The sequence below is a fragment of the Mobula birostris genome, chromosome 9, assembly GCF_030028105.1.
Source record: "Mobula birostris isolate sMobBir1 chromosome 9, sMobBir1.hap1, whole genome shotgun sequence".
Lineage (NCBI taxonomy): Eukaryota > Metazoa > Chordata > Chondrichthyes > Myliobatiformes > Myliobatidae > Mobula > Mobula birostris.
The window spans coordinates 110,131,916-110,148,736 of record NC_092378.1 but is presented as its reverse complement, the minus strand read 5'-3'; the positions used below and the strand labels follow the sequence as shown (position 1 = coordinate 110,148,736).

At 39.9% G+C, this 16,821-nt stretch overlaps 1 protein-coding gene across 1 annotated transcript in view; it reads left to right on the top strand.

The window, feature by feature from the left end:
* rab40c (RAB40c, member RAS oncogene family) overlaps positions 1-16,821 on the top strand; it is an 80,909-nt gene that overhangs the window by 55,376 nt on the left and 8,712 nt on the right. The window contains exons 3-4 of the mRNA XM_072268607.1: positions 7,255-7,315; positions 13,176-13,253. Of these exons, the coding sequence (XP_072124708.1) occupies positions 7,255-7,315; positions 13,176-13,253 (139 nt within the window). The remainder of the gene's footprint in view (positions 1-7,254; positions 7,316-13,175; positions 13,254-16,821) is intronic.

Genomic DNA, 16,821 nt, shown 5'->3' with positions numbered 1-16,821 from the left:
AAAATTGAAGATGTTCCTGAAGATGTACCAGTTATTTGGCACAGGTTTTTAGTGCCCTACCAGGTACACTGTTGGGACCTGTCACTTTGTGAAAGATGTTCTGAATTCAGCCTCTGAGACACATATCTCAGCCAGATGCCTCAGGGATTTGCACAGGTATAGTTTTATTCCCCCTTTTAAAGCTTGCATAAAAGCCATGCAGTTCATCAGGGAGTGAAACATCACAGCTTAGATTATGATGTTAGGTTTATCCGTACAGGACATAATGGCCTGCAAATCCTCCCATAGCCAACGTGCATCCAATTCTGTCTCTAACTTCATTCTGAATTGCTTATTCACTTTTAAGATGGCCTTTCATAGGTCATACCTGGACTTCCTGTAAAGTTCTGAATCACTGGTCTTGACCACCACAGATCTAGTCCTGAACAGTGAATCTCACAGTTTATCCACAGTTTCTGGTTCGGGAATGTCCAGTATGTTCTTAAAGGCACACACTCATCCACACAGGTTTTTATGAAGTTGGTGACAATGTGGCATATTCATTCAAATCCAAAAATGAATCTCTGAAAATGGTCCAGTTCACCAATTCAAAACAACCTTGTAAACGCTTCTCTGCCTCCCTTGACCATATCTTTGCAGTCCTCACCACTGGTACTGTGGTCCTCAGCTTCAGACTATGCAGCAGGAGTAGAAGTGCAGCCAGGTGATAGTACTTGCCAAAATTTGGGCATGGTATGGCATGGCACGATGGTGGTATAACAGTGGTCAAGTGTGTTGACTCCCCTAGTTCCACAGGTGATAGATTGGTGATATTTGGTCAGAAACTTCTTCAAGCTGGCCAGGTTCTTGTCCTCACAATGATTGGGAAGGTATCAGGGTGCACTGTTTCATGATAGCTGATCATGGTGCTCAGTTCCTCCAGTTCTTGCCTGACAGTGGCCAAGGGTGGAATGACAACTGCTACCAGGATTACAGTGGATAACTCTCCCGCAGCTAAAATGAACACTTGACTATGAATATTCCATTTCAGGGGAACAAAACTAAAATAAAACTGCATGATTGAGTTAATCATGAAGCAAATGCCACTGCCTCTGCTTTTACCTGATGCTGCTATCCATTCCATGTGATGGAGGATAAAGCCCTTGGGCTGAAGTGCTATGTCTGCAATGCTGGGGGTGAGCCATGTCTCTGTGAAGCTTAATATGCAGCAGTCCCTAATCTCCTTCTAGAAATGTAATCTTGCTCTGAGGTCTTCAATTTATTTTCCAGATACCCTACATTAGTCAGGGGGATAGTAGGAAGGTCCTTTGTTTCATTTTTACCGACAGCCCGGTGGATCAGCCCTTAATGGGAAACTATACTCACTAGCTGGGTGGTCTGCAGGCGGAAGTCTACTGATTTTGAGGACAGTAGATTTTTAAAAATTATTATGCTTAGGTTTTGTACTCTGTAATCATCCTAGAAGTGAATGTAACTTATTGGTTTAACTAGAGGTTGGCTACAGAATGTCTTAAAGCAAAGCATATGAAGATACACGTCAATACACTTCAAAAAACCTCTCAGTTTCTCTTTATTTCAAATATATTGCTTCCTCCTGTAGTTGGTAATCATCCTGTATATCTCACTCAAATGCCCATTACCTAACATGTTCTGTGTTCAACTGTGCAGGAGTTAAAGCCAAGCCATTCCATGGGGATACTTTTTGCACACTCACCTGGAGCTGGCTTCACAATCTGGTCAAGTCTGGGGATGATTGAGTTCTTGCTATTTATCTCGGAACCTGAATCCAAGACCTAATTAGCTTTGCAGCTAATTTTGATTTAACTTTTTCCCTACATGTGCTTGTAAATGATCATTTAAAAAAAGCTTTACAAAGTATTTTCCTAGGATCTCTAATACTGGTCAGTATTCATAGACGTCAGGGCAAGCTTGTTTCTTCAATCACTTCTACAGTAAAACTATTTATCTTGCTATATCTCTGCATTGTAGTGAGTGTCTCTGTGCTGGTTATGTATTTTCTTTACTCAAAAACTTGAGTAGATGACCAGTTCTATAGTTATTCTTTGCAGGTAGAAGGATGATTTCTGTACATATAATCTGATACCAATGTTTCTTAATTCAACAGAAGTTTAACACTTGCAGTTCATCAGAGAAAAAAGCAATTTATCATTTGGGTATTTGCAAACTGTTGGTATTTTCTTCTCATAGTGATTCTGGATGACACTTGCCTGCAGTGCTGGCAGAAAGAGTGTGGTGAAGGCTTGATAACAGATAAGGAAATGGCACTGGGAATTCTGGGGAGGAGCAGAAAGGGGAGGCATAGCTAAAATTGTAATAGAGATACTGATTTTTATTTGGAAAAAGCAAACTGCTGGGACTCATTAGGCCAGGTAGTCTCTCTGTAGAAATGAAATTTAAACCTTTGTTTGACTTTCCATTAGAACAGATCAGCTTTGATAGAAACTGGATTGGATGGTTATCTGATAGGACATGTGTACAACACATTACAGGCCCTTCGGCCCACAATGTTGTCCCGACCCTCAAACCCTGCCTCCCATATAACCCCCACCTTAAATTCCTCCATATACCTGTCTAGTAGTCTCTTAAACTTCACTAGTGCATCTGCCTCCACCACTGACTCAGGCAGTGCATTCCACGCACCAACCACTCTCTGAGTAAAAAACCTTCCTCTAATATCCCCCTTGAACTTCCCACCCCTTACCTTAAAGCCATGTCCTCTTGTATTGAGCAGTGGTGCCCTGGGGAAGAGATGCTGGCTATCCACTCTATCTATTCTTCTTATTATCTTGTACACCTCTATCATGTCTCCTCTCATCCTCCTTCTCTCCAAAGAGTAAAGCCCTAGCTCCCTTAATCTCTGATCATAATGTATACTCTCTAAACCAGGCAGCATCCTGGTAAATCTCCTCTGTACCCTTTCCAATGCTTCCACATCCTTCCTATAGTGAGGCGACCAGAACTAGACACAGTACTGCAAGTGTGGCCTAACCAGAGTTTTATAGAGCTGCGTCATTACATTGTGACTCTTAAACTGTATCCCTCGACTTATGAAAACTAACACCCCATAAGCTTTCTTAATGACCCTATCTACCTGTGAGGCAACTTTCAGGGATCTGTGGACATGTACCCCCAGATCCCTCTGCTCCTCCACACTACCAAGTATCCTGCCATTTACTTTGTACTCTGCCTTGGAGTTTGTCCTTCCAAAGTGTACCACCTCACACTTCTCCTGGTTGAACTCCATCTGCCACTTCTCAGCCCACTTCCGCATCCTATCAATGTCTCTCTGCAATCTTCGACAATCCTCTACACTATCTACAACACCACCAACCTTTGTGTCGTCTGCCGACTTGCCAACCCACTCCTCTACCGCCACACCCAGGTCGTTAATAAAAATCACGAAAGTAGAGGTCCCAGAACAGATCCTTGTGGGACACCACTAGTCACAATCCTGTCATCCTTTTTTTTCTTCACATAATTGAAGAATGCCTTGGGGTTTTCCTTTACCCTACTCACCAAGGCCTTCTCATGTCCCCTTCTTGCTCTTCTCAGCCCTTTAAGTTCTTTTCTTGCTTCCCTATATTCCTCAATAGACCCATCTGATCCTTGCTTCCTAAACCTCATGTATGCTGCCTTCTTCCACCTGACTAGATTTTCCACCTCATTTGTCACCTATGGTTCCTTCACCCTACCATTCTTTATCTTCCTCACCGGGACAAATTTATCCCTAACATCCTGCAAGAGATCTCTAAACATCGACCACATGTCCATAGTTCATTTCCCTGCAAAAACATCATCCCAGTTCACACCCGCAAGTTCTAGCCTTATAGCCTCATAATTTGCCCTTCCTCAATTAAAAATTTTCCTGTCCTGTCTGATTCTGTCCTTTTCCATGATAATGCTAAAGGCCAGGGAGCGGTGGTCACTGTCCCCCAGATGCTCACCCACTGAGAGATCTGTGACCTGACCCGGTTCATTACCTAGTACTAGATCTAGTATGACATTCTTCTGGTCGGCCTGTCCACATACTGTGACAGGAATCCATCCTGGACACACTTAACAAACTCTGCCCCATCTAAACCCTTGGAACTAATCAGGTGCCAATCAGTATTAGGAAAGTTAAAGTCACCCATGATAACAACCCTGTTATTTTTGCACCTTTCCAAAATCTGCCTCCCAATCTGTTCCTCTGTATCTCTGCTGCTACCAGGGGGCCTATAGAATACCACCAATAGAGTAACTGCTCCCTTCCTGTTCCTGACTTCTACCCACACTGACTCAAAAGAGGATCCTGCTGCATTACCCACCCTTTCTGTAGCTGTAATAGTATCCCTGACCATTAATGCCTTCCCTCCTCCCCTTTTTCCCCCTTCTCTATCCCTTTTAAAGCACTGAAATCGGGGAATATTGAGAATCCATTCCTGCCCTGGTGCCAGCCAAGTCTCTGTAATGGCCACTACATCATAATTCCATGTATGTATCCAAGCTCTCAGTTCATCACCTTTGTTCCTGATGCTTCTTGCATTGAGGTACATACACTTCAGCCCTTCTGCCTTACTACCTTTACACCGTTTATTCTGCTTCTCTTTCCTCAAAGCCTCTCTATATGTTAGATCTGGCTTTACTCCATGAACTTCTTTCACTCCTCTATCGCTCCAGGTCCCATCCCCCTTGCAAATTAGTTTAAACCCTCCCGAACCATGCTAGCAAACCTACCTGCAAGGATAGTGCTCCCCCTCGGGTTCAGGTGCAACCCATCCAATCTGTACAGGTCCCACCTTCCCCAGAAGAGATCCCAATGATCCAAAAATGTAAAACCCTGGTCCCTGCACCAACTCCTCAGCCACGCATTCAACTGCCATCTCCTCCAATTCTTACCATCACTGTCATGTAGCACTGGCAGCAATCCTGAGAACGCCACCCTTGAGGTCCTGTTCTTCAGCCTTCTGTCTAGTTCCCGAAACTCACACTTCAGGACCTCATCCCTCTTCCTGCCTATGTCGTTGGTATCAACATGTATCACGACATCTGGCTGCTTTCCCTCTCATACCAGGATGTCGTGCACCCGGTCAGAGACATCCCGGACCCTGCCACCCGGGAGGCAACAAACCATGTAGGTGTCCTTCTCACATCCACAAAATCTCCTGTCTGCTCCCCTGACTATAGAGTCTCCAATGACGACAGCTCTCCTCTTCTCCGTCCTACCCTTCTGCACCACCGGGTCAGACTCAGTGCCGGAGGCCCTGCCACCGTGGCTCACACCTAGTCGGTCGTCCCCTCCAACAGTATCCAGGACGGTAAACTTATTATTCAGGGGAATGGCTACAGGGGTGCTCTGCACTACCTGTCTGCTCACCTTCGCTTTCCCCCCTCTGACTGTCACCCAACGACCTGCTTCCGACAGCCTAGGTGTGACTACCTCCTTGTATGTCTCATCTATGACTGCTTCATTTTCCGTTATGAGTCGAAGGTCATCCAGCTGCTGCTCCAGATTCCTTACACGGTCTTCCAGGTCGCCCAGGCATATGCACTTCTGGCAGATGTGACTCTGCGGGAGAGGGGCGTTCCCCCAAGACTGCCATATCTCACATGAGAGGCACATCACCGTCTCAGGAGGCATTGTAAAGACTAACTGCGAGCAAGCTTGTCCTCCGCCTCTTCTCATCGAAGCCTCTCGAGTCAAAGCCTCAAAGCTCCACTCCTTCACTGTTGTTGAATTCATTGTTGAGTCCTGAGCCATATGATGTTAAAGTAGGAGATTTGTCGGCGATGAATCGAGAATTAATATGACAGATAGTTGGAATCTCAGGGTCAGCCTAAGCACACTGAAAGCAGATGTTCTGCAAAGTGGTTACCCAGTCTCCATTATGTTTACTTCGCTGTAGCAAGAACATTTTGAGCATCAACTATCATACACTAAGTTAAATATAGCGTCTTTTCTATTGTTCCTTTTCCCTCCTATTTCTATATTTCCCAGACAGAGCATCTGTAGTTAACAAGCTGATATCACTACTGCATATTATTTAGTGTCCTTTATTCAGATTTTGTATCAAAAACATTTCCATTGTTCTCCACCTTCCCCTTTCTCTGCAACTTGGAAACAAATGAATTTTTAAGCTTTTTTTTGTAACTTCTGATGAAAGATGATCAACTTGAAACATCTGTTTTTCTCTGCACATAAGCTTCCGACTAAGCTGAGTATTTCAAGCATTTTCTACTTTTATTTCCTATGTAAGTTTGCTGTCAACACCATTGGGATTGGCTGACTAAAAGGTGGTGATGAATCAGCATATAGGAGGGAGTCAAATATCTGGCTGAGTGGTGCCATAACAACAACCTGTCACTCAATGTCTGCAAGATCAAGGAGCTGATTATTGACTTGAGGAAGAAACCAGGAACCAGGCCTCATTGGGTGAACAGAGAGGGTCAGCAACTTTAAATTCCATGGTGTTATCTTTTCAGAGGATCTGTTCTGGGTCCAGTCCAGCAAGTAAGTGCCATTACAAAGAAAGCATGGCAACGACTCTACTTAGAAATTTGTGAAGATTTAGCATGTCATCTAACACTTCGACAAACTTCTATAGATGTATAGTGGAGAGAATATTGACTGGCTGCATCACAGTCTGGTATGGAGCACCAATGCTCTTGAGCGGAAAAGCCTACAAAAAGTACAACCCTGTCCAGCACCCATCCAAACTTCTCTTAAACGTTGAAATTGAACTCACGTGTACTACTTGTGCTGGCAACACATCCACGACCCCCTGAGTGAAGAAGTCTCCACTTATATTCCCCTTAAACTTTTCACCTTTCACCCCTTAACCCAGTTAGCAGAAATATCATCTAGAGTTAATAATTAATTTCAGTCGCTGTGTTTCTGGTCTATTAGCTGCTGGATTTATCAATGTAATAGCTCAACTGTTACCTGGTAGAGACATTCAATGATGTAGAATCATATGCAGTGTCAATAATACAAAACTATAAATCTAATAGAAATGTTAAATAAAATGATCAAAGCTGGAAATAAACTTATTTCTTCCTTCATTCAGGAAGGTGGAAGATGGAGGCTTAAAAGCTAATCATAATTGTAATTCTTTAAACTACAATTATGTTTCTTTTAAAAGCTATTGAACACTTAACATTCCAATTTATTCCTTAACTGTTTTAAAATCTAGTATTGAGGAAATTGCTTTGAAAATGCTAATGCTAATTAAGCTGTTTTTTTTAATGTTTTAGGGACACTTCAGGCCAAGGAAGGTTCTGCACAATCTTCAGGTCCTATTCCCGGGGTGCACAGGTGTGTAGTATTTGGACAAGCAAAGAAAATGGGAATAGGGCATTTCATTCCTGCAAGCCTGATTCACCATTCACTGCAACCAATGGATAATTATTTATCTTAACGTCATATTCCCGCTCTCTCTCAATACCATTGACTTCTTTTTTTTGTGTGTTTATCTACAAATGTATGCCTGGTGTGATTGAGAATTCCGTAGGTTTATCACCCTCTGAGTGAAGAAACTTTTTCCCACCTCAGTTCTAGATGTCTTACAACTGATATCCCTGTCCTAAGACACTCCAGTTTGGTCTATCAGTGATTGAGTTTTGGAAGTTTTAGTGAGATCCCCTTGAAAACAAATGACTTCTCTGACAAATACGAAATATCTATATTGTTTTTGTTTTGTATTTTCCACCGCTGTTGTGAATATCATGTGTAAAGCTTGATTTGTCTATGTACACAATTCTATTACATTTTTATAGGCAGTGCAAAGGCAAAGCAAATTGTGTTTTGCTTTGATATGCCTTGATGAGCCTGGATCAGTCTTGAAATACAAAAGTAATGTTAATTCTGGAGACCAAATGGGTTGATTTTTGTGCTGTCTGGGTATTGGAAGAAGAGTGAATGAGTTCATCAGTTTGCTCTAGAGTTGTTAATAATGTAATATTAGAAGCCCTCGTGAATGTGCCATGGATGTTGGAAATTTTTGCCTGATGAAGTCCTAAACAAGTAGAACTAGCTCATAAAATCCCTAGAATAGTAAGCAATTCCATCAAGGCAATTTTTGAAGAAGCTGCTCTTTTAACCATGCCATATGTAATATGATGCTTGAAGTCACTCTGCTTAATCACAGAGGTTCACATTCACATTTGAGATGATTGGGATACAAGGTTAGAATCACTTTAAATAACTGCTGTGCTAATGAATTTAAAGTTGATAACCATTCTGATGTTGGTAATTGGAATACTTCATAGCTTTGATTATCAGCAGGTTTCTTCTGAAGTAAGACTCTCTTTGGAATTTAATCCCCAATTTAAGTTTTTCCATATAAAATGTATTTAAATCTGCCTCTGCTAAAATGTTACTTTTTGTATACGTTGGGAAAACACTGTTGTCATGATTGAGTAGAATGTGATTTTTGTTTTACTCATTAGCAAAATATTTGTAGAAAAACTGGCCTCCTTTGGAAATAAGAGTTTTTTAACATTTTATTCCAGTTTTAATTATTCATGGTGTTACTAATAAGCTATGAAGTGACCATATCCCAGAAATTATTATGCTTTGATTTTAAACTTTTCAGCAATCTTTAAAGTGATGGCGACAGGAAAGATGGTTGTGCTAATACTGTTTTCCTCTACTAATAAAAGTAGAGAGTTTAGTTAGTAGTATTATAAGATTGGAATCCTGTCCTTTCCTTTTCAAATATGAATTCTATTAATGTATTTTAATGCAAGATTCTAGTCATTTATATTGTACATTTGAGATCCTTGCAGAATAAAGTTCAGAATTGTGACTGAGTTGTTAAAAGGCACAAAATAGTAAGGATGTAATATTTATATTAATTACGGAAGTTACCAGAAATCAGTAGTGAGACAGCCCAGGTGTTCTCATGATCTTCTGAAGTAAAGTTGTCAAACAATCCGCCTTACTGCAGTGGAAGCCTGGTGATATAGGATCTGCAATTTCTGCTGTATTGCAGTGCACATGGGATACAGGAATATATTCCTCATGGTAAATACTAGCTTCTTTATCATTGATCAGAAAAAACGTAATTCTTTAAATTTGCTATTTGCAGAAGCAGCAATTTGCAGAAATCTTCTTTACGTACCATAAAAGTAGAAAAGTTTGAAGATTTCTAGTGTAGCACATCTGGTATCAGTCTCAACCATCCAATTCTGTCACACATTGATTATGCACAGCTCCTCAGTTGGAATGTTCTTTCACAATTACATTCATCCTGTTTTATAAATTTTGTATTAGCTAGTTGTTAACTAAGATCTAAATGACAGTCTGTTGTGTTCTCACCTAAAAATTTTGTTTAGCCTTTGAATAGTGTGTTTGACAAATATACAGAAGATTTCTAATTGTTTAGCATTCACTTCCTATATGTCTAGCCTTGGAGGACTCATTTACCCATTTTTATCACAATTCCACCTATATGAATAGTGGTACTCAAAATTTCATGTGAATTTATATTGTTAGAAAATTTGCTAAATATATTCACTTGAACTGAAAATTGCACAGTAGTTGAGAATAGTGATATGAAAGCAAAACAAAAACCAGTAGATTTAGGATAAGGTACTGTTCCTTAAACCTAAAAATGTGCTGCTCTGGATGAAAGTCGCTACACAGAGAGGGCAGAGTGGAACTAAGATTCAGAATTAAAATGACAGGTGTTGCGTCTTCCTGTTCGCTATAGTCTAGGAGTGTCAGGGAAACAGCATTTTTTTTTAAAGTCTCGCTCTCAGTGTTTTTTGTGATGAGAAAAGGATAATGTGGACACAGGCAATCTGGTTTGTAGTGTCACGTACCCCGTGACGGGAATAAAGAACCAGCAGAAATAGAAAACACTTTGGAGTCTAGTATTGCTATTAACTAATAATACTTATTAGTAACTATGCAATACAGTAATATAAGTGTAGATAAATCAAACAGGTTAGCAATGATTTTTTTTATATATATATGTGTGTGTGTAAGTCAATAAGTGTGGAAATATATATATGAAAAACCAAGCTTCTTTAAGTCCAGGGGTAAAAAGATACAGTCTTACGATGATGAGTAAAGTTCAGTTCAGTTCATGGTATTGAGTTGAGTAGTGATGGGGAGAGAGAGAGAGAGAGAGAGGGAGAGATTTGAGTCTTCAGGTGAGCTGATGCCATCGATCTTCTCGTTGTCCTTCGAAATCCTTTAAAAGTCACCGACTGTGACTTTAACAAAGGGGACCGGTTTTCTGTGGTGAAGCTATCGTCCAGGCGAGGGTGGACACATGGACAACTTCCCACCAGTCAGCCCCTTTCCTTTTCACTGCAAGAGCGACTGATCGATCCGCCTGATCGCTCCTCCAAAACCCACTTTTTCTGAGAGAGAGAGAGAGAGAGAGAACAGAAAAAAACATGGGTATGCATGGACACATAACACTGGCAACTGAAATCTCAGTCACCCTTGCAAACTAAATTAACGGTTCCACAAGGCATCACCCAATCTACATAGAGATTGTCTAGTGTAGAAGAGCTCACTTGGTGGATGTTGAAGGCATAGCATTAAAGTGGTGTAAGTGAATTGCAGATTTACCTTCAAGCAATGTTGGAGTCCCTGGAGTGTATGAAAAGAGAAGAAAGATGAGTGTTTTATTTATTCTGGTCCCAGAGGAAAATGTTGTGCGTTGGGCTTGGTTATTGGTAGAGATGAAAGATTGAACCAAGAAACTACTAAGAGAATTTTTTTTCAAAATGCTAGTAGGAAAAGATGTTTGGTATGTTTCGGTGAAGAGAAAGCAAAAATTATCTCACATTTGGTAACTTGTTTAATTATTGTCAGATGTACTGAGATAAGATGAAAAGCTTTTGTTGCGCAGCATCCAGACAGGTCATTTTCATAAATTAGTTAAATATCTTCAGAACAGGCATGATGGAAGACTGGAATGGAATCCTTGAAGGAAGCATAGTGTACAGTCAAAATAACTTTTGTAATGTGTGGTTTGTCACAGATATTGGTCACTAAACTCTTTTGAAATGGTGTAAGAGAAATCTAGAAGAAAAAGAAGAAATATTTGATAAATAATTTATTCATTTTATCACTAGGTATATTGTAACCCTGGGGATTTGCTGGATCCAGACCAACTCAGTTCAGACCATCAACATGCCTGCCCTGCAGAATATCTTTAGCATTCTCTTCTATAGGAACATAGAAAACCTACAGCACAATATAGGCCTTTCGGCCCACAAAGCTGTGCAGAACATGTCCTTACCTTAGAAATTGCCTAGGGTTACCCATAGCCTTCTATTTTTCTAATCTCCATGTACCTATCCAGGAGTCTCTTAAAAGTCCCTATTGTATCCACCTCCATCACCGTCGCTGGCAGCCCATTCCACACACTCACCACTTTCTGTGTTTCTAAAAAAAAACAAACAACAACAAACTTACCCCTAACATCTCCTTTATACCTACTTCCAAGCACCTTAAAACTGTGCCCTCTTGTGTTAGCCATTTCAGCCTTGGGAAAAAGCCTCTGATTTATCCACACGATCAATGCCTGTCATCATTTTATACACCTTTATCAGGTCACCTCTCATCCTCCATTGCTCCAAGGAGAAATGGCCGAGTTTGCTCAACCTATTCTCATAAGGAATGCTCCCCAATTCAGGCAACGTCCTTGTAAATCTCCTGTGCACTCTTTCTATGGTCTCCACATCCTTCCTGTAGTGAGGCGACCAGAACTGAGCCCAATACTCCCAAGTGGGGTGTGACCAGGGTCCTATATAGCTGCAACATTACCGCTCAGCTCCTAAACTCAATCCCACGATTGACGAAGGCCAATGTGCTGTATGCTGCCTGAACCACAGAGTCATCCTGCACAGCAGCTTTGAGTGTCCTATAGACTCGGACCCTAAGATCCCTCTGATCCTCCTCGTTGCCAAGAGTCTTACCATTAATACTATATTCTACCATCATATTTGACCTACCAAAATGAACCACCTCACACTTATCTGGGCTGAACTCAATCTGCCACTTCTCAGCCCAGCTTTGCATCCTATCAAGGTCCAGCTGTAGCCTATGGCTGCCCTCCACACTATCCACAACACTCCCAACCCTTTTGTCATCAGCAAATTTACTAACCCATCCCTCCACTTCCTCATCCAGGTCATTTATAAAAATCACAAAGAGTAGGGGTCCCAGACCAGACCCCTGAGGCACACCACTAGTGACCGACCTCCATGCAGAATATGACCTGTCTACAACCACTCTGCCTTCTGTGGGCAAGCCTGTTCTGGATCCATAAAGCAATTTCCCCTTGGATCCCATGTCTCCTTACTTTCTCAATAAGCCTTGCATGGGGTACCTTATCAAATGCCTTGCTGAAATCCATATACACTACATCTACTGCTCTACCTTCATCAATGTGTTTAGTCACATCCTCAAAAAATTCAGTCAGGCTCGTAAGGCACAACCTGTCTTTGACAAAGCCATGCTGACTCTAATATCAGATTTCTACCAGCGTCTGTGTTCTGCGCCCACCAGAGTTTATAATTAATGGTTAAATTATCCAACTACAAGTCTTTGTTGTTAAATTTCTGCTGTATTTGCTGTAGTTGTTCACACTTTACTGTGCAGCATCAAATTGAATTGCATAGGGATATTAGTGAGCTGAGATGGCAGCATTGTTGCAGCAGTACAGCTGGTGCTACCTAATGATTCACTTTCTAACGTTACAGTTCCAAAATTATAGTATTTAGAAGATGATGGAAATTCTGGGCTGTCATTTAATTGAGCAGTTCTTTTATTCAGATGTTCCTTGGTGTTGCAGCTTTGTGACATTGGAGCCTCTTGATTTAAATTGTCTGCACTGTTGCCATTCTTCAAAATCTACTTCTTTAGAATACTTTGAGGATTTGACATGAAAGCACTAAATGAATGCTTGCATGTATTATTCAATGTAGGTTGAGAGAATTGATTTTTGTTTCTCATTGCTATCATGGATTCTACTTTGGCAGCCTTCTGTTTCTCGCAGTTTCCATTGTTACAAGTGCAGGAAGTATTAACTATTGGGTCATGTACAGTATTGTAATTATAACTCCATTATAGTAATGCATTTCACTCTTTTTAAAGAAGTCAGATAATTGTTGAAAAAAATAATGAAATCTGTTTTCATTCTTTTCCTCAGGGTATACTCTTGGTTTATGATATCACTAATAGATGGTCCTTTGATGGGATTGACCGGTGGATCAAGGAAATTGATGAGGTAAAATGTTCTTTTTGACTCAAGTAACATTTGAGATTTCTGCTGAAACTAACTTTCTTTTCATGCACTTTGTTGAGGCTGACTTTGTTAATGGGATTTTCCTTGGCAATGAAATGCTTATTTGAAATTATCAAAGGTGTGGTGCAAATTGGAACTTGTTGATTTACATGTTGGCACACTAACAGTGGTGATGTTCCCATATACCTATTCCTTGTCCTTTTAAAATCTGCAATCTCTACTGCAGAAAAGTGTTTTTATTTTCAAAGAACCCATATACTTAATGGTGCATCCTACCGAAAAAGCAAACTGCAGCCATGATATGCCAGTTTTGTGACTTGGCCCACAGCTAAATGCTTAGCACTTGTATTATTGGACTCTCTTTAGTTAGAGATAGTAATTACCATGGTTTTCTATATAACAGATATTACTTATTTGTATAAGCTTGTTGGGCTGATTCATTTTTGGGGGGAAAAACCTTGAAAATAAACTGAATATTGCAATCATCTGTGAACTTGCACGTGTCTGCCAGCTGCTAGACTGCTGTGATTCTTTGAATTGATTGCTGTTGTAGATGTGTTTCTTTGAGGAACTTTTCTCAGTTAATACATCTTGCCCCAGAACCTGCAGTTGACAGTATCTGAAGGAAATATCATAAATATTGTCCACTCACCAAATTTCCCCATAGCTTGTCTTGTTACTGGACAAAATTCATACACCTGAGGAACACCTGTCTTGGGTATAAAATACATAGGGCTATATAGATGACCTAGATACAAGTGACAATAATAAACTAGCTAACAGTTACACAATATGGAAACAGGCCCTTTGGCCGAGCTTGTCCATGCCGACTGAGGTGTCTACCTGAGTTAGTCTCATTGGCTACATCACTGTAAACTTTGCTGTCCATGTATCTAAATGTCTTTTAAATATTGTAATTGTACCCACCTATATTACTTACCCTGGCAGTTTCTTCCATATCCCTGTTGCTCCCTATCCTCTTTGTGCAAAGAACTTGCCCTTGGATTTCCATTTAAATGTTTCCTCTCTTGGCTTTAAACTATGCCCTCCTGTCTTAAGTTTGATCACCCTGTGGAGAAAAATTGGCTTTCTACCCTGTCTATGGCACTCATAATCTAATAAACCTTATTAGGGTTACTCGCTAGTCACCACTGCTGTCAGGAGTACAGTATTAGCCTAACCAATCTCTCCTTAACTATAGCTCTTCAGTCCGAGCAATGTCCTTGTGAATCTTTTCTTTATCTTCTGCTTAATCATATGGATACATATCAAAGACTGTAAAGGATTACTGCATACTTTATTCTAGATAGTAAGATCATGATTGCTTTACGAATTGAAAATGGGAGGATTAAATAATGATTGGCATTTGCTGTGAAGGCATGGGAGTAGCAGCCTTAAGTAGTGATGATCTGGCCATGGTGTGAAATGATATGGTATTAGTCCTTCTGAGGTGGCAAACTGTAGGGAAGTTTTGGGGGAGAATGTATTAATTAAAGATGTAGAGAAAATGAGGATAAGGCACCATGATTCATCCCCTGGAATGTCACTCATGACTTTGAACCATTATAAAAAGATTTAATACAGAATTGCAGGAGAAATGGCCTGTGATAAGAAATAAATTATATATTGAGAGATTACATATACAATTTAATCCATCAATGTTATAATTATAATCTCAGTTGAAGGTATTAAATTCTTCAGTTTTTAGTCTCCATGCCTGCGTAGTTGATGTATTTCCAATTTTGATTGTATAACACCTTAAAAGCACCATCATGTACATTCTTCCTCACATTTATCTCATTTAGCAGTGCAACTGGTTATGTAATGAGACCAAATAAATTTGTTTATTTACTAAGAGTGAAGCGAGGATTTTTAATTACTGAAATCAAATTTGTGTTAAATATTTTAAAAGTCAAACTGAAAATCGCAGAAAAACATTTATTATATAACACTAAGTATGTTTTACTAATGCTTTCCAATGTCTTTGCTAGTCAGTGTTACATATTTTCAACATTCTTGTCTCATTTTTGATTGGTGAAATTACAATAAAATAAAAACAAATAATACAAAAAGCAACCAGTACAATTTTACATTTATGAAATTAAAATCAATTACAAAAGAGGTTAGCGTAAAATTTAAGTGGAAAAACATGTCCGTGTTCCTTCCAGGTTGCGTTTTCCTTCCGCTCTCAGGATAAATAATTTATTTTCTGCATCCCCTAGCACAGTCAGGAAGAATTGGCTTCTGGTGAATTTTAAAAATCATGACATTAATTTCCCCCTAGTTACTTAACCTGCAAGATGATTTTTGAAATTCATTGCTTAAATCGCAAAACATAAAAGCTCAAGTTATTTTATAAGTTAGCAGGAATATTTTTCACTCTGTTTTATTAAACACCTAACTCCTTGAAACTTCCCCTTCTTTACCCAAGCATAAAAAACCATATGACTAGAATTTTTAAAATTTAACTGATGCTTAAGAATCTAAAAGCCATCAAGGTATGAAGGTTTAGAATGTAATGGGAAGAAAGTCCTAGTGAGGTTTTTTGATCTGGAATATAAATAAAGAAAAACTGTAGATGATAGAAATCTAAAATAAAAACAGAACATACTGGAAACACTCAGCAAATTAGGTACATCTCTCCACATTCAGTGGGTTGTTCTTCAAATCATAAACACAAGAGATTCTGCAGATGCTGGAAATTCAGAGCAATTCCCAAAATGCTGGAGGGACTTGGTAGGTCAGGCAGCATCAATGAAGAGAAATAAATGGGCGACGTTTTGGGCTGAGACCCTTCATCAGGAAAGAAAGGGGGAAGAAGACAATGAAAAGATGGGGAAAAGGGAAGGAGTACAAGCTGGCAGGTGTTGAGTCAAACCCGGTGATGGAGAAGGTGGATGGATAGGGGAGGGGTTGAATTAAGAACTGGGAAGGGGATAAGTGGAAGCTGGGAGGTGATTGGTGATCATTCTTCAAGTTTATTTGTTTTAATTTGCCAAATATGTAGATGAGTGGTAGAATCTAGGTTGGGCAATGTGAGGAAAATAGGTTCATGGTGGAGTATAATTGTTCTGTGAACAAGTATAGACTCACTGGGCCAAAATTGTCTCCCATGTTATAAAGAAATATGGTAATATGCCATTACCAAACAATTTTCCCCTTGACCAGCTTTCAACATTCCAAAGAGACCTTTCACTCTCCAATTCCTTGGTTTCCTCATCCATCTTTTCCAACACCACCTCCCAATCTTACAGCATTGTTATTTGCAGTACCAGCCCATTTATGTCCTTCCCTTCTTGGCCATCAGGTACACTAACACCCTTTGTGTATGCAAAGCAGCAACTGAACTTCATTTCCATTTTAGTGAACTGCATTTTGTGTTTACGATGTTTTTCTTAATGCAATTTTTCTACTATTCTCCTAGTTCTAGTTCCAACTTTTTAACTTTTTGTGCTTTTTTTGCAAATATTATCACCACCCACTTTTATACTCACTTTTCTCGTAGCATACCATTTGAAACCAATCACAAGTTTCCCTCCCTAATAATACA